This window comes from Polyodon spathula, chromosome 14 (assembly GCF_017654505.1).
Source record: "Polyodon spathula isolate WHYD16114869_AA chromosome 14, ASM1765450v1, whole genome shotgun sequence".
Taxonomy (NCBI): domain Eukaryota; kingdom Metazoa; phylum Chordata; class Actinopteri; order Acipenseriformes; family Polyodontidae; genus Polyodon; species Polyodon spathula.
Window position 1 is genome coordinate 24,760,736 of NC_054547.1, and position 25,603 is coordinate 24,786,338.

Here is a 25,603-nt window from a genome sequence, read left to right on the forward strand (position 1 = left end):
TGTGGTAGTGATAGCTGAACTGCATTTAAGGATTGTCTTCCCTTAAGGTAATTGCAGTTAACAAAATAATTGCATAAATCTTACCCATTTTGCATTTGTTGTGAATGAAACATGTGTTACAACAAACATGTACTTTCATTTTAAAACAGAGGTCTACTACAGGCTATAGATGGTTTGCTTGCCTTGCCTTCCTGGAAGTCTGTCACTGCTTTACCTCCTTGTTTTTTTTTTCACCCAGTAGGGATATCTGGGTCAGACCATGCTGCTGGCTGAAAGCATTAGTGAATAGGGGAAACAAGGGATTGGTTATTAACAGGAAATTTAGCCAGTGAAGGGGTAGGGACATTAAAAAATGACACAGGAAGTGCAAGATAAAGCCTGGCTGCAAACAGATTTATTTAACCTACTGTTATACTGATACATATTTGCTCAAATGTGTTTCTTTCAAAACTGCACTTGAGACCTTTATAATAAATTGATATGCAAGGCAGTGGAACTTTTAAGTAACAATTTTGTTAGCTACAATTACTTTACATAACACAGCATGAGCAAGCCATCTAGCAGTAATCCACTGTATCAATTCTCTTGGAATATCCAGCCACAGGATGGGCATTAATTTATTGCCGTGTTTATAAATATGTTGGCAGCCCTGTATAGATAATCATTCCCTTGTTGCGGTAAAATTATGAACAAACATCCCACCCAGTCATTCTGTCTTGGTAATAAATGGACAGCACTTGTAGGACATCTTGCTTTTTAAAATCTTCTACCTTCTGAAGAATTTAGAAATACCAAAAGAAAATTTCACTGTCAAACATTTTGACTATAAATATTTTCCAATGAAGACACAATGCTATCTTCATGGATACCAATATACAGTATTAGTGAATAATGACCTGCCCCCAGTATTTTGTCTTTCCTAGAAAACAAAAGTTTTGAGTTATGACTTGGTGAATCAGCTCACTCATTAACACACATCTGAAATAGAAAACAGTTTAGAAGGCAATAACTGGAGATAGACTTAGGACAGAGGGAAGGAGACACTTCTTCGCACAGAGAATAGTGAGGGTATGAAATGGGTTACTTAGTCATGCTGTTGAGGCAGAAGCACTTGGCTTCTTTAAGACCCAACTGGAAAAAGTTCCTCGATCAATCCGTTATTAGGAACAGGACAAGCTTAGATGGGCTGAATGGCCTGCTCTCGCTCCTAAGTTTTGTGCTCATGTTCTTAGCAGTATCTGTCTTCTCAAAACACAGTTTACATTTATTATTACATTTCTAAGATGTTCTCTTTGCCCAAAGACAGTAACGGTTTTTATAGATTTTCACATTTCCAAGTTCAGTTACATCTGTCATATTTTTAGAAAGTGTTTACATTTTTATTCAAATACTTTCAACTGACTGACTTATTCAAGTGACTGTTCAACAACAATCTTGCAGAATGCTGTTCAACCGATTGTACTGTTCCTACATACAACTGAAGATTCACTTTCAAAGTACTGTACCAGTTAATAAACCTTCAAGTTACCCTGTGTGCTTAAACGTACATGTTAAAAAATAGTATTTTGAAAAGGCATCATAGTGTCTTCAAATTCCAGACCACTATCTGGTTTAGAATAACATGTGAATACTAACATACTTGCGATCAAATAACAGTATCTGATTTACATGTTTAAGCATACACTTAACAGTTTCATGTTCTTTCAGTTATCTAAACTGGTAAGTTGTAAACAGTGAGTTTTCATATTATTTATGTGTCCCAACTGAAGAGAAGAGCTATAAGAAAAGTAACCTTTACATATCAATAAAAAGCAAAACAAAATTTTCAGGGAGGTTAGGACTGTTGGACGTTTTAAAAGGGACCTCAGTAAAATGGGCACGTATTGGTTGGGCTGCCCCAAATGATCCTGAAAAAAGAAACAACGATGGGGTTATCATCAAATTAAACCTGCGTACAGAATGTAAAAAAAAAAAAAAAAAAAAAAAAAGAAACCCAGTGGTAACAAAGCATGGTGACAGCAACATGGAATGTACCAACCTAACAGATACCACAGCGATTACCTACTGTATGTACTTCTGTACGCATACTAAACATTTTATACTTACCGGTATTTGTTTACTAGGTGTTTTCCCAACCACTATAATTTCTTATACTCCACTCAGACACCCCCCACCCATTGCCCTCTACCCAGAATATGATCCAAAGTTTGCAGTTAAGATCCTGGAAACAACACATTATATCTGAACAGTGAATCAGACAAAGGTTATATATTAAAGTAATTTACAACAGACCAATATCCCTTTGTGTTACAGACAGACACTGCAGTCTAACAATTTTTAGAAAACCCAACAAATTCCGGTTATCTTTTTTTATTGATACTGGTACAGCTAATCTAAACAGGTCCTCTGGGAAAGAACTTCTCTCCTATTGGTGCAAGCTCCCTGCAAACCTGCTTAAGCAACCATGCCCTCCCTCCCACCTGGTTTGACATACTCTTAAAGGGATTTCCATGCACTTTATTGATCTCTGCAGCAGCTGTATTTAGATGCACTACTGTAAAATGACCTATTAGTTAGTATGCTGAAAGTAATCAAAATGTTTTTGAAACTTTAAAATGCTGTCCGGGATTGGCTCAGCCTTATTTCCACAGCTCTCCGATAGGCTGGTATGCGGCAGTGTCCATGACGGCTTCGCTGCGAGACTTGATCTCCTTGTGCAAATCTTCTATGCTCTTGCACGCGTCAATCACCTGCCGATAGAAATCATGATACAGCTGTTACCACCTTTACTGGTTTTGTCAAACTTCAGTCATGAGAGAGGGGGGAGCTTTGCCCTTAGTATACCCAGCTGGAAAATTCTACCTTGCACTGACAAGTGCATTGGGTTTTATTTTTATAAAAACGATGCAATATACCAAGCAGTGTCGTTACGGATGCTAACCCCTTGTCAGTGAGGCGAGGTTCTATAACCACTCCTGCTGAAGAGCCTGTCTCTCCTGTGCAGTGGCCAGCCTCTTCTCTATAATAGAATCTCAACTATATTTAGTCGTTGCCCCTCCAGATGTGAATGAGGCTCCTCACCTCCCACTTGACGCTGCGGTCCCTCATGAGCTGCTGGAAGCGCGCCTGCACTGCCTTCTGGAAGTCGGTGTTCTCGTAGCGCTCTGCGCCAAAATGCCCACGCTGCGCCGCCTCCCTGGGGCTGAGCTGCAGGAAGAGAACCAGATCCGGCTTCGGGAGACCCACATCTGGGAATTTACACCAGTCCAGACTGAACCCCTTCAGAGCAGAGACACTGATCACACCACACAGAACTATTCAGTAGCACAGTAGTTATCAATTACAGTATGTAATATCTGTACAGGGTGGCAGCCCCGTGGGTACACAGCACTCCTCGATACACTTACCGGCTTGGCACTTGTGAAAGCCACCCCTGAAAATGCGTATCTGTCCACTATGAGATGCACGCCCTGCTCCAGTTTTTCTTTAATCAGAGGTCTAGGGAGAGAACCACATAGTGACCAGGTCAGAGACAGCTACAGTACTTTTATTATGAATTGCTGTCCACATAATTCTTCATTTTCATGACTCAAGACAAGGCCTAATACATTACCAGTGTTACAATTCCCCAAGATATGAACAAGAAATAATACAGGGCTAAGGTCAAACTGAAAGGTCGGTCAATTACTGTAAAACTCTCCATTTCCTAAAGGTGCAGTAAATACTAAACCTTGTACTTTTTTGTTGCACTACATATATTAAATAACATTAATACCTTTACAGTATTTTTCCCTACACTGGGTTGACTTAAACTATACAAAATAAGTCTTTACACTTTACCACAAATATAATGCTGTGTCGTTTCCAGATCATAGGCATTTTATTCTAGCCAGTCTGAATTCTCATTGCTCAAATTCCTTGCTTCCATCTAAAATTGCATGGGAGATTCCACTCCCTTATGGAACAAACATATTTTTAATATATGGTAGAAAAGTATGATCATTGTACTTTTCATATATAGAAATTGCCCCCTTTTTAATATTTAAAACATATGGCATATATATATAAAATATATTTTAGTGTGTAATCCATATATTTATTTTATATGGATTACAGACTAATGAAAATATATAGTGCACCATACATTTAACATAACATAAATATATGGATTACAGACTAAAATAGTTAAAATATGTCCCATATATATATATATAAGGGGCCAATTTCTATATATGAAAAATGTAAAGATCAAATGCCAGTTCCTTACCTATGGCTCCCAACTACAGCAGAATAAAGTAGCAGCACTGTGTTTATTTTACTACAAAAAAAAAAAATGCTGCACAGTTTTGGGATTGCCTTTCAAGAAGCAAAGACAGGCAGAAAGGGGGCTCTTACACTTGCTCCCAGCGGTTTGCAGAGAACAGAAGGTGGATGGTGTGGTCTTCCAGGTCGCTCTTTTTCTCCAGGTAGGAGTTTATCAGCTGCCCAATTTCTGTGGTCCTGTCTGAACAAACAGTGTAAGGTGTTACGGTCATCATGACCCTGGAAATTCAGCGCCAGTCTGTGAGAGCTGTGGGACTGGAACACTGCCTCTGAAGGACAGGACTTGAAAGCTTTCCTACTGCCTATGTCAGGAAGAACTCCTGTGTCTAAAAACTGAAGTACATATGCTTAAATATAAAATAAGTTAACAATGTCTCAATGTAAAAACATGTGTTTTTGTTATAGATATTATTTTGTAGGAAACTGTTGATAGGATCAATATGGGCTTATAACCTACTTATATGAAAAATATATTGTGGCGAACCACGGTTCCCGCAGGCAGGGGCTCCTCACAAGCGCCTGGAGAAGCCTGTCTGCAAGAACCGCGGTTCGTTACACTGGTGTCAGTGGACGCAGATACCCCAGCATGCACTTGGAACCTGTAGCCTGGTGAGCAAGTCCGAGGGTGGCCTTGAGGCTGGCAGGGGGCGGGGGGGGGCGGGGGCGGGGGGGGGCGGGGCGGGGGGGGGGGCGGGGGCGGGGGGGGGCGGGGGCGGGGGGGGGGGCGGACATCCACCGGAATCTAAAAATGAACACATAAGCCGATATCTGCCCCCCAAGTCAGTCTCCGTTTGTGTACAGCGGTATCAAAGCTATGCTTCAGAAGTAGAGTTACTGGGTTCGCATCCCACCTCCGCTTGCGAGAACCCCCTGCCTGCAGGAACTATGGTTTTGCAACACCTACTGCAATTTTTTAAAATATTTACTACAGCGTTACTAGTTTTTCTGAAAGTTAACAATGAATACATCGTCCAACTAGTGTAAAAATAAATAATAAAACTTATGCAAGGCAAGTAATCTGATTTCCAATCATAACACAGTTTTTAACGTGCGCATCTCTTTTCTAGTGACGTTGCAAGTAAGGCGTCTGTCTCGACTAAACTTACTGACAACAACATAAATTAGCCAAGTTAAAAATAATAATAATAATAATAATAATAATAATAATAATAATAAAGTGAGTCTATCAGTGCAGTAGATGTCGCTACATAGAGTCTGTTCGTGTAAATTCAACTGTATGCCGGGTTACAAATATAGCAGTACTCGCTTATCTGTGCATAATGATTTGAGTGGTGGTTATTTTAAATATCATGCACGACAACGGAAGTTTAAATAAATACGATATTCCCATGTCCATGCAAAAAAAAAGAGTTTTTAAGTGCATCAATTCAGGACAAGGCCAGTTTCTTTACTGTGCAAACGCAAACAAAACAAGCATAAGGCCCGACTTTTGTTAGTATAAGAAGCATCTGAATTGACACCCACCAGGGAACCTGAGCATCTCAGCCCGCTGTCCGCGCTGCTGCAGTGCCTGCACAAGCTTTTTGCACTGTGTGGTTTTCCCTGCACGATCCACGCCTTCCAGAACTATCAACGCTCCTCTCCGGCACGCCATTCCACGGGAAAATAAATGTTAACACTGGAAGACTCAATGCTAACCACGCACAAATACAAATGTCTGTCCATCCGGGGTTGCCAGCACCTCCCGCGTTTTTTTTTTGTGAAAGCGAACACATCATTGAATCAGCCAGAAAGAAGCATGGACTGGGGGCGTTACTAGACTATGAGAGGCTGTTTTTGTACAGCAGTTATTCAGCTCTTTAACTTTACACAGAACAATGTCTTATAGTATAGTGAATCCTTTACTACGTATGTACTACAGTGGTCCAGAAGTGCAAAACACGACAAACAATTACAAAATGACATGTAAACAAATATATAGCGACATTTAAACAAAGAAGACATGATACAGCCATTTTATTCGCTGATTCCTGAGTAACGGGACACAGCAGTAAAACTAAATGTAAATCTAAATGTAGCTTGGTCCTCATTTTCTTTATAACTCGTTTTATTGTTTTTATAGATTAAATTGGAATTACAAATGAATTAACATTGACTCGATTGTTTGAGGTATATGGTAACTTTTTGTAATTTGGTTCTCACAGTGGGACTGATGCTGACGCACTGGTTAAAGTCATTTATGTTTTTTAAATATGTTTTTGGATGATACTTTACATATGCTTTAACCTATAAAACGACACTCGCCAGAAAACAAAAATTAACCTAGCTTTATGAGTCCCTTTGTAATAATTGTTTCGGTAATTCATGCCATGAGCGTTTTAAATGAAGACAATGCATTCGAGCTACTTCAATATAGTGTAGCTTCATAAGACATAAGCCCCGATATACATTTCTTCCAAAGGAGCCGGCTCTTTTGTACGCTGTATCGGTGTTATGTCTCAGTGCGAGAGGTCCTGGGTTCGGCCCCGCTCTCCACCTGTGTGTGGATTGTCTCGCCCTGTGTGATGCGCTTCGCTACAATATTTACATAACACATGCTTTTGTCTTTTGTTCCAGCTTGACCTTTTGACATGAACATTACTCTTCAACAAGATGAATACATTTATTTCCTGCTGTTCCCCACAGAAATATACAGCATGATTACACAGCAGGAGACTACTTCCCCAATATGTGAGCAAACATCCCCATGACATATATCAACAGTATTACAGAATAAAGAATACGAATTCGCAATTCAGTGTTTAATCACAATTTGACAAAGGATTTTCAAAGATATGCAAAAATGTAAGTGTGGCATACAGATGTGGATGAACAGACAGGTACACCTCCATATAACCCAGAACGTGATGCTCTCAGTAACGTATTATTATTACCAAGTTTCATTACATTTTGATAAGCGCTTCTTCGGTTAAATGCAAAAATGTGGTGTGACATACAGACCACCATATATCCAGGGAATCACATATTCTTAATAACTTATGCTAAATAATTTAAATTCCAAGTTCCGTGGCAATTATTTCTCTAGCTATTTGCAATAATGTTTAAGTGTGACAAACATACATACGGGCGTATGACCGTCCGCTATATCCTGAGGGGATTTCATCCCCAGACACTCAGACCAGCACATCATATTGTTCTGTGGAAGATGACACCAGGGGGCGAGGTAGAGAATACATTGTTCAAAACTGGTGGAGCAGTGTGTTCAGACCGCTGGAGGAATTGTGTACTTTCCAGACAGGCTGCACTAATGAGCGCTGGTGCGCCACTCAGCTGGGGTATAGTGTCACACTAATATCCTGTGCTCCCTTCAGATCCTTCCAAGCCACTCGTTACGCCCAGACTTGCACAAGGCCATTGAAGAACAATGAGAACATTTTGGAGTCAAATTAGACACCGAAACTAAAAGACAAGCAGTTCCACTGAAATATAATCAGAAACCTGGTGCTAAAGCACTTTCACTGACTTTTCACCTAGAGCAGGCGGTGCTCTTGACAGATTACTTCAGTGACTGAAATACGTTTGAGTCTGGACCCCCAGAAATCAAAGGTCACTAAAATGACCCTTCTGAAAGTCTTACCACCATAAATTTGCATGGCAATTTTGTTAATTGAAATACTTGTCAATCCAAACCAAAATAAACATCGCTGATCATAACGCTAAGTCAACTGTACTTAAGGTGTATATATAGGTTTGAGCACTCTTAGCATCAGGTAGACTTTTTACCATCACCATCACAGCCAAGCCTATACTGGAAGAGAACAAAAACAATGGATACGTCAGCTGAGGCAGATGTAAATCTGTGATAAAACACAATACAATAACAGAGACACAGTAATTGGTTTCTGTGGCTACTGTAACAAGATCAGTCTTTCCTTATTATCAGAATAACAGAAGTTTAGAAGGCACTAGCCAATCAGATTGACTGGAGTAAATTCTCTCTTCTCATATATAGACACAGTCTGATATACAGACTCAGATAAAAGAGCCAGGGCTGCAGACTGCTGGGTGCACTGTCGTCTAGTTTGATGTCATCAAAACTGAAGGTTAGTTTATCTGAGTGTAACAGTTTGCATGACTTTCTTTTACTGTATGATTCCTCAAATCACATTATAAACTTTATTTTAAGGATAAACTATTTGGATATATGGAGTGGGGGGGTTTGGGTAAGCTTTATTTATTAACTAATTTAAATTGCAGAAAAAAGCTTTTATTTGATTAACTAATTAGAATGTTAAAATTCAATTTGATTAACAAATTAGAATCTTAAAATTGTAGACCAGTTATGAATTCTTATAAAATGGCAAGGGAACAATTTCATTGGCTAGCAAGTGTTCCAACATATCCAGATATGTCACCATAGCAACACAGCTTGGAACCTTTAGAACCATTCCATGATTCACTTGTCAATCAAATCACTTTGATAAAGGGAGGGAGGGATATTGTGGTTGGCACAATTTTTCAAAGTGCAGTAACACACTCCAGGGTATTCAAATGATGTCTACAATGCACATGTCTAGTCTGTTTTCTAAGATAAATCATTTTACATTCATTATACATCATTATATATATATATATATATATATATATATATATATATATATATATATATATATATCATAGTCCCTCCCCCCCACTCTCTGCTCTGCTCTAGCTAATTACACAGGATTCACACAAGTTTAGTGCTTGGTTTTTAAACAAACATTTATGAGACATTCAGCTTCATTCATGTCTGCTGAGTGTTACCACAGTCTTCTACCAAAATGCTACGCTTCCCACCTTGATATCTGGGGCGCGTTGTGTGCTATACAGCCTGTTGCTTGTTCAGTACTTCTGATTTGGTTTTAGCCTTGATGTGCTTGCATCAGTGATCAAATTAAAACAGAAAAGGATAAAATCTGCAAAAGAAAAATAAAAAAACAAACAGAAAAGTGACCTTTTCATTGTGCTCATTTTTTCATTTCATTGTGCATAAAAATAACAAATGTTGTTGGCTATAAATTCTAATTGATTTGTTGTGACCTATTTGTGAAGTGTCATGGAATGATTCCTCTCTCTCTCTAATTCAAATTCAACTGTGCTTTATTGGCATGACTTACATCAGCAATATTGCCAATGCAATTACAGTGCACAACAAGTGTAACAACATAACATACTAAAAAAAAAAAATGAGATACAATAAAAATAAAATAAAAATAAAAAGTATGGAAAAATACAGATTAAAATAAATAAAGCTATAATATGTCCATGGTAATTAAATGGTAACGGAAATAATATTTACAGTAACAGTAAATAATAATATCAATAATAACAGTTCAGTGAGATTTATAATAGTAATAAAATGAATAGTAGTTTACAGAATATGAACCCCAGTGGTGCCTTAGTGCGGAGTGCTCCCCCAGAGTCCCTTAGGCTGTGACAGGCGGCCACTAACTGGGCAGCCAGCAGGGCTGTGTGTCCCTCCCCCGGGAGGACCAATAGTTTTTCTGGGCTGGTCATTTTTGGGAAATGGGGGAGGGATAGTGAACATTTTTCAAAATAATTTTTCCTCGTTTGGTTGTATTTGTTGCAGTGTAGGAGCAAGTGTATCTCTGTCTCGACCTCTCCTGTCTCGGAGTGACCTCAGAGCCTGTTCTCTCTGGGCAGCCAGGTATGTCTGTGTCTGCCTTTTTTCTATGGCCAGGCTGTGGTCACTGATCTGCCTCTGCCTTGTATCTCTGACAGTGAAGAAATACTCTGCAAGGGCGTACTTTCTGTTTTGGGCCCGATAGCAATCAAGTTTATTTTGGGATTTAGTTTCATTGTCCCAATGTTCCAGATAAGATACTTTGTTTTGTTTTATAATTTGGCTGACTCTGATTGGCAGCTAGTTAGCAGTGCTGACCTGAAGCTGGTTGGTGTTAGTGGGGGTCAGTGCAGTGAGCTTCAGGGCCAGCTGACTGAGGGGACTCTTCTGGGCTGAGCTCTTAGGTTTGCAGGACCTTGTACTGGAGGGAGTCTGGGGGGCTTGTGCGGAGATGCATCCAGAATTTGAGTGCTCTTTTTTGGATGTGGATGAGCAGTGGGTAACCACCTAATTCAGCCCTGCATGCATGATTAGGTGTTTTCCTCTGTACTTGTAATATATTTTTGCAGAATTCTGCATACAGGGTTTCTGCAAGATGCTTGTTCCATTTTGTGTAGTTCTGCTGACTGAGTGGACCCCATACCTCACTTCCATAGAACGCAAAGGGCTGGATGACGCTGTCAAAAATTTTGGACCAGATTCTGATGGGTATATTTATTTTTATAGCCTTCTTTTGATGGCATAGAAAACTCTGCAAGCTTTTTTTTCTTTTAATGCATTCACTGCCAGGCAAAAGCTCCCTGATGCATTGAGTGTTATTCCGAGGTAACTGTAATTCAATGTATGTTATAGGGCGGTGTTGCCTAGAGTAAAGTGGTATCTGTTTTCCTGAGATCTGGCCTTTTTTTGGAAAATCATGATTTTGTTTTTTTTTTCAAATTCACTGCCAGGGCCCAGGTCTGACAGAACTGCTCCAGCAGAGCCAGGCTCTGGTGCAGCCCCTGTTCAGTGGGTGGCACCAGGACCAGGTCATCTGCATAGAGCATTAATTTGACTTCCTTGTCAAGGATAGTGAGGCCAGGAGCTGCAGACTGTTCTAACATCACCTCTAACCCATTGATGTAAATATTGAACAGCGTTGGACTCAGGCTGCAGCCCTATCTCACTCCATGTCCTCGTGAGAAGTTCTTTTGTTGTCAATTTTTATTCTGCACTTGTTTTCCAAATACATTGATTTAATTATATCAGAGAAATAGCTGAGAAAATGTAGATAGACATTACATTCCCAGTGGAGAGACAGAGAACAACAACTTGCCAGCTCCTCTATGAGGGCACAGAGGAAACTCAGTTCACACCAGAACAGTGCTATAGCAAGATTTTTTCCTTCCCCTGGTTGATATAGCACTGAATAGTGTCAGTGAGAGGTTCACACAGGTGGACCAATTTTTATGTTCAGCAGATAAAATGAAGAAAGCCGTTCAGGAAGACACACCAGACACACGGACACACAGACACACAGACACTATGGGACATTGACAGCCAGGACTTGGTCCTTGAAGTGAGGGCAGCTGTCATTGTTTTTCCAGGTCACATTTCTTTTCTAGCAGAAATGCTGGATTACATCTACAAGGAGAATCTGTTGGAGCTGTATGGCAATTTGAGCATTGCCCTGTGTTTAATCTTGACTTTGCCCATCACTGTGGCCTCAGCTGAGAGGAGTTTCTCCTCCTTGAAGCTGATTAAAACATACTTGCAGTCAACCATGTCCCAGGAAAGACTGAATGGTTTAGCAATGATCTCTATTGAGCAAAGAGTCCAGAGATCCTTGAATATGGAGGTGTGATGAAGTGCCCACCCGTGTATATTTTCTGTTATGTTGTGTGTTTAATGTTGGTGTATAGTCATTGGTACATGGGATATAAACGGATCTGTGTAACAAGAGTGTTTAAAATGTATATTTGTATTTAAGCAGGAGGATTGCACAGCACTTCACGTGCAAGTAAAAAGTAATAATATGTGATTATCTAAGTAATTAGATGTTATATGTTGTTATATAGTGTGAAAGATTGCACCACTAAAAGCACCTTTAAAAGCAGACCCAGGACACGGAAATGGATTTTGAAGCGCTTACGCGCTATTTTTAATAAACACAAATAAAAACAAACAAAACAGAAACAAACACCTAGCTCGCTCTTGGAGCTCTAACATTAACGGGAACCTAACTAAGCACTCAGGACGGCTAAGCAGTTTACCTGACACAAACAGCGAATACAAACTCACACGGACTTCTCTCAGCACTCGCTTCAATATGACTGGACACACACGCAGTCTCGCTCTTCACTCAGCAGCCATAAGCAAACTGGCTGCCTCTCTTAAATACCCTGCACCTGGCTCTAATTTGCAATTACCAACAGGTGCAGGGGATAACTAAACAATTCAAACCCTTAGCCCAGTTCACCCACAGTGCATTTTCACATGGTTTTAGCAGGGAGGAATTTTAACCCCCTCCCTGCTATCTTACAATAGTCATTGGTACACGGGATATAAACGGGTTTGTGTAACACGAGTGTTTAAAATGTATATTTGTATTTAGGCACGAGGATTGCACAGCACTTCACGTGCAAGTAAAAAGTAATAATATGTGAGCACAGGGAATTGCACTTTATTAATTCACGTGCAGTTGCACCGAGACTCCAATTGAATGATTGATTAGCAGTCGAGTTTTGGTACAGCTGCATAAAAACAAAACAAAACCCACCGGTATTCGGTGAGTGGAGAACGGGAGAGAGAGGAGGAGAAATCGTTTACAATTGCTATTGCGTGCTGGTGAGACCAGCACGATATTTGTTAACTTATCAACTCACCGTGTTTGTCAGTGTGTCTGTCCGTGTGCCGTTTTGTTAAGTATAGTCCGTTTTTGTTTGTCTCTTTTATTTTGGCGTAGACTGCCGTGTCCTGTTTCTGGTTGTTTGTTAAACTCTTTTATTTTCAATAAACCGGCGCAAGCAAGCGCCATCATCATTTCACATTCATCTGTCCTGTCTGTGTATTTCATTCCTTCCTGATTCTGATGCCGCCCACTTCGGCCGTCTCTGTGACAGGAGGTCATGTTATAACACAGTGTAACAATTTTTTTTTTTTTTTTGGTTCCTGGGTAGTAAGTGTTATTTCCTAATTGCTTATGCCTCAAAAGTATAGAAAATGGCTATTATTCCCCACAAACTTTGCTTTTGTGACCAGGACAGTGATATTTTGAAATTTACCTATTTTCCAGAACATTCCAGATAGATTCAGTGCTGAGTAAACTTGGAGTAACTTCTAGAACTTTCCAGTAATATAAATAGTAGTATAAATACAGGGGCCTTAAGCCCACCAGTTCAGTTTAGTTCCAGCTGCCTAAGTGGATACATATCTGCATTTTTCTGAGACGGCATCAAGAGGCTGCAATGGTGGCATTCCTGATGGGTCTCCAAGGCGGTTTTACCAAGTTTCCCTGCTATCTTTGCTTCTGGGATAGCAGGGACACCAAGGCGCACTACCACAGGCGGGACTGGCCACAGCGGACCGAGTTCTCTGTGGGGAGGAACAACGTCAAGTGGAAGCCACTGGTGAACCCACGGAAGGTGCTGATGCCACCACTGCACATCAAATTGGGCCTTATGAAACAATTTGTCAGAGCTCTAGATAAGGAGTCGGCAGCCTTCAAGTACCTTCAAGACTTCATCCCTAAGCTGTCTGAGGCAAAGGTCAAAGCTGGTGTCTTTGTTGGACCACAGATAAAGAAGATCGTGGAGTGCAATGAATTCCCCAAGAAGCTCACTAGTAAGGAGAAAGCGGCTTGGAACAGCTTTGTCGCAGTGGTTCGGGGCTTCCTGGGCAATCACAAGGCCGAAAACTATGTGGAGCTGGTTGAGACTCTGGTGAAGAACTACGGCACAATGGGCTGTAGGATATCCCTCAAAGTCCATATCCTTGATGCTCATCTTGATAAATTCAAGGAGAACATGGGACCGTACTCGGAGGAGCAAGGCGAGCGCTTCCTCCAGGATATACTGGACTTTGAACGCCGCTACTAAGGACAGTATAACGAGAACATGATGGGAGACTACATTTGGGGGCTGATTGGTGAAAGTGATTTACAGTATAATCGTAAATCCCGAAAAACTACTCGCTTCTAAATTTTTTGTAGTCATTTTTGTATTACTTTAGTATAAATACATGTTAATTTGGATTCATATGTTGTTTTTTTCTGACTTTATGTGAACGGAAAGACATAAATTCGCCCGTTTTCTCATTGGAAATAGGTAAATTTCAAAATATCACTGTCCTGGTCACAAAAGCAAAGTTTGTGGGGAATAATAGCCATTTTCTATACTTTTGAGGCATAAGCAATCAGGAAATAACACTTACTACCCAGAAACAAAAATTGTGTTACACAGTGTAATCAAAGCTTTTGCTGAAGCCAAAGCCAGGGTGGTTAGATTCTAATTGCAGCAAGAGCTACTAGAAAGTAAGAAAATCTCTTTCACGCTCCTATTTTAACTTATAAGAGAACACTTTAGTTCAAATGCACTGTCGGTACTGTAGCCCACCCTTATAATGACATAGGCTTGTGGCAGACACTGGTGTGTGTGTGTGTGGTAACTAAATGGTCATGACAGGTAGAGGAGGAGGGGCCCCTAAATTGAGCTTTGATTGGGGCCACAAAATTGACAAACCTGCCCCTGAGAATTTTATAATATAAACCCTTGTGCCAAAATCAATGAAGCATGCAAAGACTTGCCCTTATTTTTTTGGTGGACGTGTTTATTAATAAGGGTGTGTAGGGTGTAAATATGGTCAGTAGTCCGGTGTTTTGGTAGAAACCCAATCTGACTCTTACTCAGGACATTGTGTTCGGAAAATAAGGAAGGCCAGTATTCGGACATTTAGAATACTGCAGAATACCTTCCCCAGATTACTGCTCATACAGATGCCCCAGCAGTTGTTGGAGTCGAATTTGTCTCCATTCCTGTAAATTGGGGATACAAGCCCTTGGTTCCAGATTACAGGGAAACAGCCTGAACTCAGTACCAGGTTGAATTATTTAAGCAAGGCCTTCTCCAGCTCAGAGTTGCTGTATTTGAGCATCTCATTCCTGATGCTGTCAGGGCCGCAGGCTTTTCTGCATTTAAGTGTTTGGAGCTTCTCTGTTAACTCTTGCAGGGTGATTGGGGTGTTTTGTGGGTTTTGGTTGTTTTTAATTGATGACGAGCATTTTTAATTTCTCCTGAATTAATTTTTGTTCCAATTTTAAATATTTTTGGGGAATTTCTTTATAGAGGTTTTCATAGTAATCTTTCGAAATAGCTCCATTTTGTATAGCCAATTCCTGCGGTTTTGTTGTATTTAGATTATTCCACATTTCCCAGAACTGATTTTGATCAATGGATTCTTCAATTTCAGTGAGAATTTTGTGGGTGTGTTTTTATTTTGTCTGTTTGAGGGGGTGTTTATATTGTTTCAAGGTTTCATAGTACTGCAGGTGTAAATCTGGGTTGTGTGGTTGCTGATGTTTCTGATTAGATAATTGTTGTTTTCCTTGTTGTTTTGCATTCATCATCAAACCATTTCTTTGGATTTGGGTTTCTGATTTCTTTTCTTGTTAACTTGAGGTTTGCCTTAATTGTTGCTTTTTGGAATATTTCATTTATGTATCCAACGGCCAGATTTACGCCTGTCTTGTTATGTTGATCTTGTGATATATTGAAAATATTAATAAGGTTAGTGATTTGGATGGAACTAATTGATTTGGTAAAGTTGGCTGTTTTCTGCCCATCTGTATGTCTGGTTTAAGTTGTACAGCTTACAGGGCTGTGTGTGCGTGTTCCTGGGTTGTCCAATTCTTTTCAGGAACACAGTGATTTGATTGTGGTCCATCAGGGGGGTTTGTTGCCTGACAGTGAATGCACTAAGAGAGGAGGGGTCCATGTCAGTCATGACATAGTCGACTACACTTGTCCCAAGAGCTGAGCAGTAAGTGAACCTCCCTAATGAGTCCCCTCTGATCCTGCCATTAACGATGTACAGTCCCAGGGCTTCACAGAGATGCACTCTCTCCCATTCTTGTTTACAGCACGGTCAGGGTTGTTTCTCTGTATTGTGGTGGGTGTGTGGTACAGGGATCTGTCCAAATACATGGCTGTTACCCTCTGTGCTAATAGTCAGTCTCTCTCTCTCTCACTCTTGCTCTCTCTCTCTGTTAAGGTGATGTGCACCATAGAGCGGCCGGGGGAGCCTGACCTGCGCACCCTGCTCAGAATGTCACGCACCGAAATCGCCATGGCGATTGACGACCCATTTCCACTACTCTACGGCCTCACTGATCATGACATCATCACAGACCAGCTCTTTAAGGTACCGCCGCACTTGTACTGAATTAAAATGTTAGGCAACTTCAAATCTATGTGTACACAATATAAAACCCAGCCGTCTGTAAAAGTAAAAAAGCCTATATTTTCATTTGAAAGCGGTAAGGCAGGCATCCCAAGCAGTGGTGTAATGTAAGACCCTGCAGACCCCGCTCTGTGGGGGGCCCCTCGTTACATGGGGCTGTGTCTCCATGTCTGTAACAGGAGGCCTCAGATTGGAAGACAATCTGTCAATCTTAATTGGTTTAAAATCTTGTGGTTATTCTGCAGAACCAGTGAGTGTTAACAGGCATTTTTTTCAGTTCACATTTTTCAGTTTAGGTTGTGAGAGACTTAATTACGAAGTACTAAGCATTCTAGTGCCTGCAAGAAAGTATTTGAGTGGCGCTCAAAAGCGCCAGAATAAAGAGAGAGACAGCAGATACTTAAAAGCAATTTGCTGAAAATAACAACTCTATTTAGGTCTGCTACCTGTGATTCGGAACGAGCATCGTCATCATAACAGCCAGAGTTACACCTCGACCAACCGTCGTGCTCCAGTCAAAACACGGACAACCCTGATGATATGCCACTAGCGACTAATGATGAGGCAAACACTGCAAATAGTGAAAGTTTGAATGAAAACAAACAAGATAAACCTAAAGCTGAAACTAGCAATTGTTGTCCAGACAACCCGTTCCCAACAGATGGAGCAAATATCGATGATGCAAATGTAAAAAAAGTAATTATTAAAAACTGGTCTTAAGATTTAAAGGAATTAAATGGTTTTGTTTAAGTAACTGTTGTTCATGTTGGTTAAGTGTGTTTTATATATATGTGTGTGCTGCATGAGAGGAGACTCCTCATGCCACTGATCCAAAGAGAAGCAAACTTGTGAGGTTCTATGAAATGCTGTTGATGATCTTTCAAGAGGAATGTTACTTTACAACAGGCCATTGTGTCCACAAATATTAATACATTTAAAGACAGTGGAAGAGAGGCCACTGTTTTAAACACAATCTGTCAGAAATATCATCAGTGCAATACAAGCAATAGATTTCTTGAAATATTCCTTTGATAATAGCCTGATATATTCTTGGAAATATGTTCAAGCTAATATGAGATATCAGTAACATTGTGTGACAAATGTTGTGTGTGGTGTTTTAATGTTGGTGTATGGTCATCGGTACATGGGATATAAACGGGTCTGTGTAACACCAGTGTTTAAAATGTATATTTGTATTTAGGCACGAGGATTGCACAGCACTTCACGTGCAAGTAAAAAGTAATAATATGTGAGCACGGGGAATTGCACTTAATTAATTCACGTGCAGTTGTACCGCGACTCCAATTGAATGATTGATTAGCAGTTGAGTCTCGGTACAGCTGCATAAAAGCAGCATGTTTTCACCTACTCGGGGTTGTTGTGTATTCGATGAGTGGAGAACAGGATTGGAGACAGAGGTAATAATTGTAATAATAGTCGTTAGTTAAAATATCTGCTCACCGTGTTTTGTCTGTATAGTCCGTTTTGTTTGTCTCTTTTGTTTTGGCGAATGTGCTGTGTCCTGTATTTTTATTTTCTGTTCTGTTTATTTATTAAATGCTGAGCGAAAGCATTCGCTCAGCTCCACCAAACTCCACCTCTCTTGTTGTTCATTTCCTGGCTCTGGTCTGACGCCACCCACTCCGGCCATCTTTGTGACACGTGGTGTCCTGCGTGGGATAACAGCACCTCCAAGCGTCAGACCAGGAGAGGTGTTTTTGTGGGAAAAAAAAAAAGACAAAGATGGGAAAGAAGGGCAGAAGGCAGCAGCCACAACACCAGTCGGAGGAACAGCAGCCCGGGTGTTACTGCTGCGCTGAGCCTGGGCATTCTAGGACCAACTGCCCCTGGTACCCCCTCGGACAGCTACCCCAACTATGCCCCATCTGTGGAGGTGAGCACTACGTGGTCCGCTGCCCTGCCCATTAGGAGAGGGAGGAGCAGGGGTCTCCTCAGTCTTCCCCCAACATCACCTGAGAGGTTTTTTTAAAGAACCTCGCGGCAGAGTTATGCCCTGGCTGTGGGGCTTATGGGCACACGTTAGCCATATGATCTACGCAGTATGGAGAGGAGGAACTGGCCCAGGAGAGGAAGGTGAGGAGGAGGCAGAGAAGGGGAAAGGGGAAGAGGAAGGCAGATTGTCCACCGCCCAAGTCTCCACCAGCAGAGGAAGAATGCCTGCTGGTTTTGCCTCCAGAGGGAGAGGAGCCATCTCCAGCGCCAGAGGGAGAGGTCCCACCGCTGTCTCCAGAGCAGGAGGGAGAGCCGCACCAGTCCCCTGCAAGTGAGGGAGAGCCGCACCAGTCCCCTGTCTAACAAGGGTAGACTACACCCTGCTCCCACCTCCGTCGCCAGGAGACTACACGCCTCCGTCACCTCCATCGGCAGAAGCAGAGCAGCAGGAGCAGGGTGTAGTCTACCCTTGTTAGACAGGGGACTGGTGCGGCTCTCCCTCACTTGCTGGTGGACAGGGACCAAGCAGAGGGTGAATGCCTGCTGGGCCCCTGTCCACCAGCAGAGGGTGAATGCCTGCTGGGTCCCTGTCCACCAGCAGAGGGTGAATGCCTGCTGGGTCCCTGTCCACCAGCAGAGGGTAAATGCCTGCTGGGTCCCTGTCCACCAGCAGAGGGTAAATGCCTGCTGCGTCCCCGTCCACCAGCAGAGGATAAATGCCTGCTGGGTCCCCGTCCACCAGCAAAGGGTGAATGCCTGCTGGGTCCCTTTTCACCAGCAGAGGATGACTGCCTGCTGGGTCCCCATCCACCAGCAGAGGGTGAATGCCTGCTGGGTCCCTTTCCACCAGCAGAGGATGAATGCCTGCTGGTAGCACTTCCCCCCACCAGCAGAGGATGAATGCCTGCTGGTAGCACTTCCCCCACCCTCACGAGGAGAGGAGCTGGAGCTACCTCTGCCTCCATCACCATCAGGGGGAGAGGAGCAGGAGCTGCCTCTCCCTGCACAAGAAATAGTACCAGGACTTGATGCTGGCATTCCTTAGCAATCACTACATAGTCTGCTGAGGGGAGCACTGCGGAAAACAGCCTGGCCGCAGCGGCTACAAAGAGGGCCAGCACCGCCGCAGCCACTGCCACAGTGGCCAACACCCGCACCCCAGCTTGTCCTGACTCCCTTCCTCGCTTCGCCCAAGGATGCCTGCCTCACTTCGCCCAAGGATGCCAGCCGCTCCGCTTCGCCCGGGGTCGCTGGAACTGCATCGCCTGGCGTTGCCCGCCGCTCCGCACTGCCTGGGGTTGCCAGCCGCTCCGCACTGCCTGGGGTTGCCAGCCGCTCCGCACTGCCTGGGGTTGCCTGCCGCTCAGCATCGCTTGAAGCCTCCGGTCCTGGCCCAGGACTTTGTGCTGGACTTTTGGGCTTTTAAGGGGGGAGGTGGCCATTGAGGCCATGGGTGGGGGGCATATGTGACAAAGTGCCTGCCCCTGTGTGTATTTTCTGTATATGTTGCGTGTGGTGTTTTAATGTTGGTGTATAGTCATCGGTACACAGGATATAAATGGGTCTGTGTAACACAAGTGTTTAAAATGTATATTTGTATTTAGGCACGAGGATTGCACAGCACTTCACGTGCAAGTAAAAAGTAATAATATGTGAGTATGGGGAACTTTATTAATTCACGTGCAGTTGTACCGCGACTCCAACTGAATGATTGATTAGCAGTTGAGTCTCGGTACAGCTGCATAAAAGCAACATGTTTTCACATACTCTGGGTTGTTGTGTGTTCGGTGAGTGGAGAACGGGATTGGAGGCAGAGGTAATAATTGTAATAATAATCGTTAGTTAAAATATCTGCTCACCGTGTTTTGTCAGTATAGTCCGTTTTGTTTTTCTCTTTTGTTTTGGTGAATGTGCCGGGTCTTGTATTTTTGTTTGTTACAACCTTTTTATTATCTGTTCTGTTTATTTATTAAATGCTGAGCGAAAGCATTTGCTCAGCTCCACCAAACTCCACCTCTTTTGTTGTTCATTTCCTGGCTCGGGTCTGACGCCACCCACTCCGGCCGTCTTTGTGACACATTGCCACATTATTCACCAATCTTCAGTTCCACTTGCAGATCGGGATACCATTGCTGTGACTAAGGCACATTTTCTTATCCTCCTTTCAGAATCTGACAAATATGCTGCTAGCTATTTCCTGTCTGTCTGCCATGTTTTCTAGGAGACTTTGGATTATAAGAAGCGGGAGGGGATCCACAAAGCCATCTACTCGGTGCTCACATGGCTACTGGGAAAGGAATTCCCCACCATCCAGGACTTCTGGAGGACCTTGTTTAAGGAGTACAACCTGGAGCGATACCCCAAACTGCAGAGCATCCAAGCCAGCTTCCCCAAAGGTAGTGCAGACCAAGGGACCTGGTTATTGATCCTGGGCCTGGTTAGCTGCACTGGAGAGGGGCTTTTGAAGGGATTACAACGAGAGAATTGGGAAGCATGGTGTCTAGGGATCTCAGCTCAGTTCCTAGGGGACAGGTGTTCCATCACAAAATGCTTGTGGATACATAGAGAGTTTCCAGTGTCCTAAAAATGATCTAATTAAAGCACCCCAAAGCACCTAAAATAGTCTACTTAAACAAAAAAAAGAAGATTAAAGCAACAATAAAAATTACATCACATCACCAAAAATGCTCTCCAATAGCAGGGTTATTAATGTCACTGGCATGCTTGTTGGATACATGGTTTTCTAGACATATGCAAATAGACAACCAGCCTCTATATACAGAATGTTCATAGCAAGTTTCATGATAGTTAGACAGACAGACACCACCAAATTATGATACTTTCAATAACTTTCTTAGTACATTTCATCACAGTAGTTCAAGTAGAAAAATATTTTTGCTAGTGCCTTCATTGGTGTCTTGTCTTCAAAATTCTGTTATGATTCTAACACTAAAATCAGACATTTTATGATCTACTTAAATTTATTATTACTTTTAATTTGACCCTAGTTGAACAATTTCCCCCACTGGGCTCAAGTCCCCTCTTATCTGTAACATTGGGATAAATGTACTGTATCCCTCCTGGTGTTTCTCTGACAGATTTGAGCATGAGCAGCCTGAAGCGAAGCCGGAAGACCCAGAGGAGCCCCAACCCCCCCCAGCTACCTCGAGCCCCCCCAGCAAAGAGGAGACCCCCGGAAGAGGTGGAGCCAGCCCTGCCCAGCAGCCAATCCAAGAATACCACCAATCCAGGTCTGTGTTTTGAGGAAGGGGTCATGAAAAGTATTAAAGTATGAATCCTGTTCAACCATAACCTGGACCCTCCTTTAGTGTTACTGGTGTCTTTGGACTATAAGTAACATCTTTATGGTATTTCTGTAACTAATAGAGGTATAGGTAGTGTTGATTGAAGCTTTTGACCATCACAATCCTTTGCAGCTGTCAGTCTTATTGAAATATTATGGATATTATAAGCCATGATTTATAAACAAAACAAAATCTGAACCAAGATAACAGAAGTTTGCATGAACTAAAGGTATTAAAACTTAAAACATAACTATGGAGCCCATTCCATAGCCTTTTTGTAGCTCAGTCTTTTAAGCCCTGGTGGCTCTTCTTTGGACTCTCTCCAGGGCCATAATGTCTCTTTGGTGCTGTGATGATTTGAAACTGAATGGTTGTGAAAGTGTCAGGGGGTCTTTAAGGGCAGAGACTGGCCGTGAATTGGCCATGACGCACAATGCAAAAGAGCCATACTCTTCTGCAGTTGTGTTTATAGAGCTTTTAACCTAACGACAGGGGTCAGGATCCATATCACACAACACTGCATGTTACAGTACCCCTTTCCTGCAAGTCATGTTAAAACAGTGAGCCTCATGATTTTGCACTGAAAAGGATGCAACAACAAAAATAGGTCTTTGTACTATTAGAAGAGATCTGTGTCTTATATATGTGTACTATTAGAAGAGATCTATCAAGTACATTATACGTGTCTTTGTTTATATATTATGCATATTCCGAAAACATTTGACCGTTGTAGCACAGGCCATTCCTGTACTCTAAACATTTATTATGCTGCTGAAAGAAATGCAGCAACTACAAAAGTGTTACAAGCATCAGCATAATAAGCACAGCAGATACCATGAGTTAAATAAATCTTTGTTATCATTTTACAGGAACCCTGGTGAAGGCAAAATCTATACGGAAAGCTGATGGCCCGGAGGTGTCTCGAATGCCAGTAGGAAATGGTATATACAGATAGCAGGCATGTATGAGATGCTACACTAGGTTAAAGAAAGTTTCCAGTTTGTTTGCCTTGCCTTCCGGGAAGTCTGTTACTGCTTTACTTCCTTTGTGATTTCACCACACTCCTGTCTTCTGGGTCAAAGCATGTTACTAGTTGAAGCAAGTCAGTCAACAGGAGAAGCAGGATATTGACAGAAAATAAGCTAGTTAAGGGGTGGGGATAATTTCACCCTCCAGGTGCAATACAGTTTAAAGATGGCTTGCAAACAGAGATTTCTTAAACCTAGAGTAGTACCACACTCTCAAATGGCTAAAATGGAGGAAGCCAGGAACCAATTTACATGCGGCGAGAGGGAATTTGGACCCCATTCCAGCTAAACTACAAGAAAAAATAGTAAGAATATGACAGGGTCCACCTGCCACACAGCCACCAGTGCTTCTGATGACTTACTACAAGGGTGTCCAGTCACGGTCCTGAAGAGCCATTCCACTCCAGGTTTAACAGGTAAAACGAGATCATTAACTGCTTCAAGGTCTGGATGGAGATTTAATTGGTTCAATGAAATAATTTAGTACAGGGTCGGAAACAAAGACCAAGAGGTGAAGAAAAACATTGGCCATCGCTGGGTTACTGAGTAAAGACTCTTCTCTGCAGGGATCCAGGCTGTTGCCACCTCCACCTCCGTGCAGAGAGCTGTCACCCTGTCATCCAGCGAGCTGCCAGGGACCCGTGGGGCCGTTGAGGGCATCCTCATTAAGCAGGTCTTTGAGTCAGGTGAGCAGAGAGCTGTCTCACAGTCAGGCTGCTTTCCTCCCTACTGTACCAGATAACAGCAGAGCAGCGTGGGGCTGGCAGCATTGGAGACCGCAGCCCTCTGTCTGTCTGTCTGTAAGGCAGGTACTGCACAGGGACATACAACTAAACTTCCTAACTAATTTCACATTTGCATTTTTTTTCTACATTTCCCTTACTGTTTTGTGGTGTTTGCCATCATTCTGAGGGTTCTGGGTTCTGATGCTCTAATATTGACTGCTAATTTTTTGGGAGTGCCTGGACCGAACAACCTTTAACATAACACATGTTACAGTTCTAGTTGAAGTTCAGTTCCAGATAACAGGTTATTGAACCTTCAGTGTACTTGTTTTAGTAGTTGCCACTAACCAGGCTTTGCTCTAAAGGGAGCTCCAAGAAGTGCATTCAAGTTGGCAGCGAGTTTTACTCCCCAAGCAAGTTTGAGGACCTGACTGGGAGGAAACAGACCAAGACTGCAAAGTCACATATTCGCCAAAAGGGGGTGCCATCTGCCAGGACAACTGAGGTAAGTCTGCAAGGAAAGCAGCTAAACAAGTCTACTCTCCTTTATCCTTGTTTGAAGTTGTGTAGACACTTTGTCATGCTCTTACCTAGACAGACTTGTTCCCACAAACGTCTTTAGCAGTAAGATGCTGTGTACAATTTGTCACCTGCAAGATACTTTGTAGCTCATGGAAGTAAAACAAAAATATAAAGACATGAACTGTCAATCTTCTGACACTTTATGCAACTTAAATAGTATCTAAACAACATCTCAAACTAAAATAGCCTAGGAGGGTTTTTTGCTAAGTGCCATATAAGCTTTTGCCCAAATGGAATGAGCGCCTTTATTCACGACTTCAGGGAACGATGCTATCCGCTGTCTCCTGTTTGCTCATGTTTTTGCTCCTTAGCAGAACTGGGTATTGAAGCCCAATAGTTCTCTCCCCAACATCATCCACTATGCAAACCTTGTTTACTTAATATTCTTTCTCTGGATAGAATCCATGCATGACTTCAGAAAGAAACAAAGGGGTTAATTGAATCAATACTTTGCCAGCAGATCCACAGCTATGTTCGGTTATCCTGTATGGCAGTGCAACATTGATAAGTATCAGTTCTAAGTATCATTGCTGAGATGCCAGACCCTGTGTTTGGTGTTGCAGGTCCTGAAGAACGATGATGAATGTGCTGTTTGTAAGGACGGGGGGGAGCTCATCTGCTGTGACGGCTGTCCCAAAGCTTTCCACCTGTACTGTCTGGTGCCTCCGCTTACAGTCATCCCCAGGTGGGTAGGGGGTACTCAGGGAACACTGATTATTACAGTCCAGCGCTGAAGTCCTGGGTTGGAAAATGCTCAACAAATAGGGGTTTACTGGAAGGCAGTACTGGATTATATCAAGTGTTGGGGAAGTTACTTCATAACTAATCTCTTACAGTTGCAAGTTACTTGAAGAAAACTGCAACTAGTTACAGTAATTTATTTCTTTGTAATAAATGTAACTAGTTACAGATACAAATGGTTACTTCTCAGGCATAGTTTACGGTTTACGGAGATCTTTTTTTAGTTTGGTCAGGCTGCTGCGCGATATATTCTTTGAAGATCCAACTATTGAACCCACTCATTCCCTCTGACGCTATTTTCTGTCAAGATGATACTAGAAGCGTGTTCATGTGAGGTGTAAGGTTGACTTGCACCTTTTGAAGTGATTTCTGATTTCTACAGTTATGACCCAACGTTTTGCATCACCCTATAGAATTAACTAATTTTGCTTCATAAATTTGAATGAAACCTGCTGAATAATTTTACATTAACAAATTGAGTTACATAGTACTTGGTAGTTTTTCATATACAAAAACTGAAAAGAATTACATTCTAAATTTAAATAAAGCACTGTGCTGCTGTTATGGCTTCCGGTATCATTTTGCAGTTTCTTTGATTCATGATGTTTGGTTACTCAAAGGAGAGTGTTTACAATAAGGCGATCGACAATTTTTGAAGAAAGAAAACAGAATGGATTTTCTACAATTATTTAGGTGCCTTCAACTTTTTGGTTTTGATAAGTTTTGTAGCACCAAAAATTGTCAGTCTTAGTTTTGATAAAGCGGATTAGTTAACATCTTTAAAGTATCCACAATTGGGTACAATTGGATTTTCCCACTATTAGTCTGATATGGACCAATCTTGTACCGTCATTTCATACCAATTCCGAGACAACATCGATTTTATCTCTGGCCCACTTAGAGGCATTTACGACAAGCCAAATAATT

The 25,603-nt window shown here is 42.0% G+C and overlaps 2 protein-coding genes across 2 annotated transcripts in view; one reads left to right on the forward strand and one right to left on the reverse strand.

Annotated features, from left to right (window-relative positions):
* Positions 1 to 2,001: 2,001 nt before the first annotated feature.
* LOC121327272 (thymidylate kinase-like) lies at positions 2,002 to 6,020 on the reverse strand. The gene is made up of 5 exons (XM_041271209.1): positions 5,809 to 6,020; positions 4,396 to 4,504; positions 3,408 to 3,498; positions 3,082 to 3,279; positions 2,002 to 2,750 (listed from the first exon to the last, which is right to left on the reverse strand). Exons 1-5 carry the CDS (start codon positions 5,936 to 5,938, stop codon positions 2,640 to 2,642), a joined length of 639 nt encoding a protein of 212 aa, XP_041127143.1. The 5' UTR covers positions 5,939 to 6,020; the 3' UTR covers positions 2,002 to 2,639.
* A 2,318-nt stretch (positions 6,021 to 8,338) lies between these two features.
* aire (autoimmune regulator) overlaps positions 8,339 to 25,603 on the forward strand; it is a 31,539-nt gene continuing 14,274 nt past the window's right edge. Inside the window, exons 1-8 of the mRNA XM_041269911.1 lie at positions 8,339 to 8,387; positions 16,154 to 16,303; positions 20,517 to 20,691; positions 21,394 to 21,546; positions 22,470 to 22,541; positions 23,195 to 23,314; positions 23,719 to 23,858; positions 24,499 to 24,620. Coding sequence (XP_041125845.1) covers positions 8,370 to 8,387; positions 16,154 to 16,303; positions 20,517 to 20,691; positions 21,394 to 21,546; positions 22,470 to 22,541; positions 23,195 to 23,314; positions 23,719 to 23,858; positions 24,499 to 24,620 — 950 coding nt within the window. The 5' untranslated portion in view covers positions 8,339 to 8,369. The remainder of the gene's footprint in view (positions 8,388 to 16,153; positions 16,304 to 20,516; positions 20,692 to 21,393; positions 21,547 to 22,469; positions 22,542 to 23,194; positions 23,315 to 23,718; positions 23,859 to 24,498; positions 24,621 to 25,603) is intronic.

What these genes read in the sequence shown, in the direction of transcription:
- LOC121327272 (XM_041271209.1), bottom strand. Translation starts at nt 5,938, where the DNA reads ATGGCGTGCCGGAGAGGAGCGTTGATAGTTCTGGAAGGCGTGGATCGT. An exon ending in TGAGATGCTCAGGTTCCCTG is followed by an intron (nt 4,505 to 5,808) that starts GTGGGTGTCAAT and finishes CTGTTTGTTCAG; the next exon opens with ACAGGACCACAGAAATTGGG. An exon ending in ACCGCAGCGTCAAGTGGGAG is followed by an intron (nt 2,751 to 3,081) that starts GTGAGGAGCCTC and finishes TTCTATCGGCAG; the next exon opens with GTGATTGACGCGTGCAAGAG.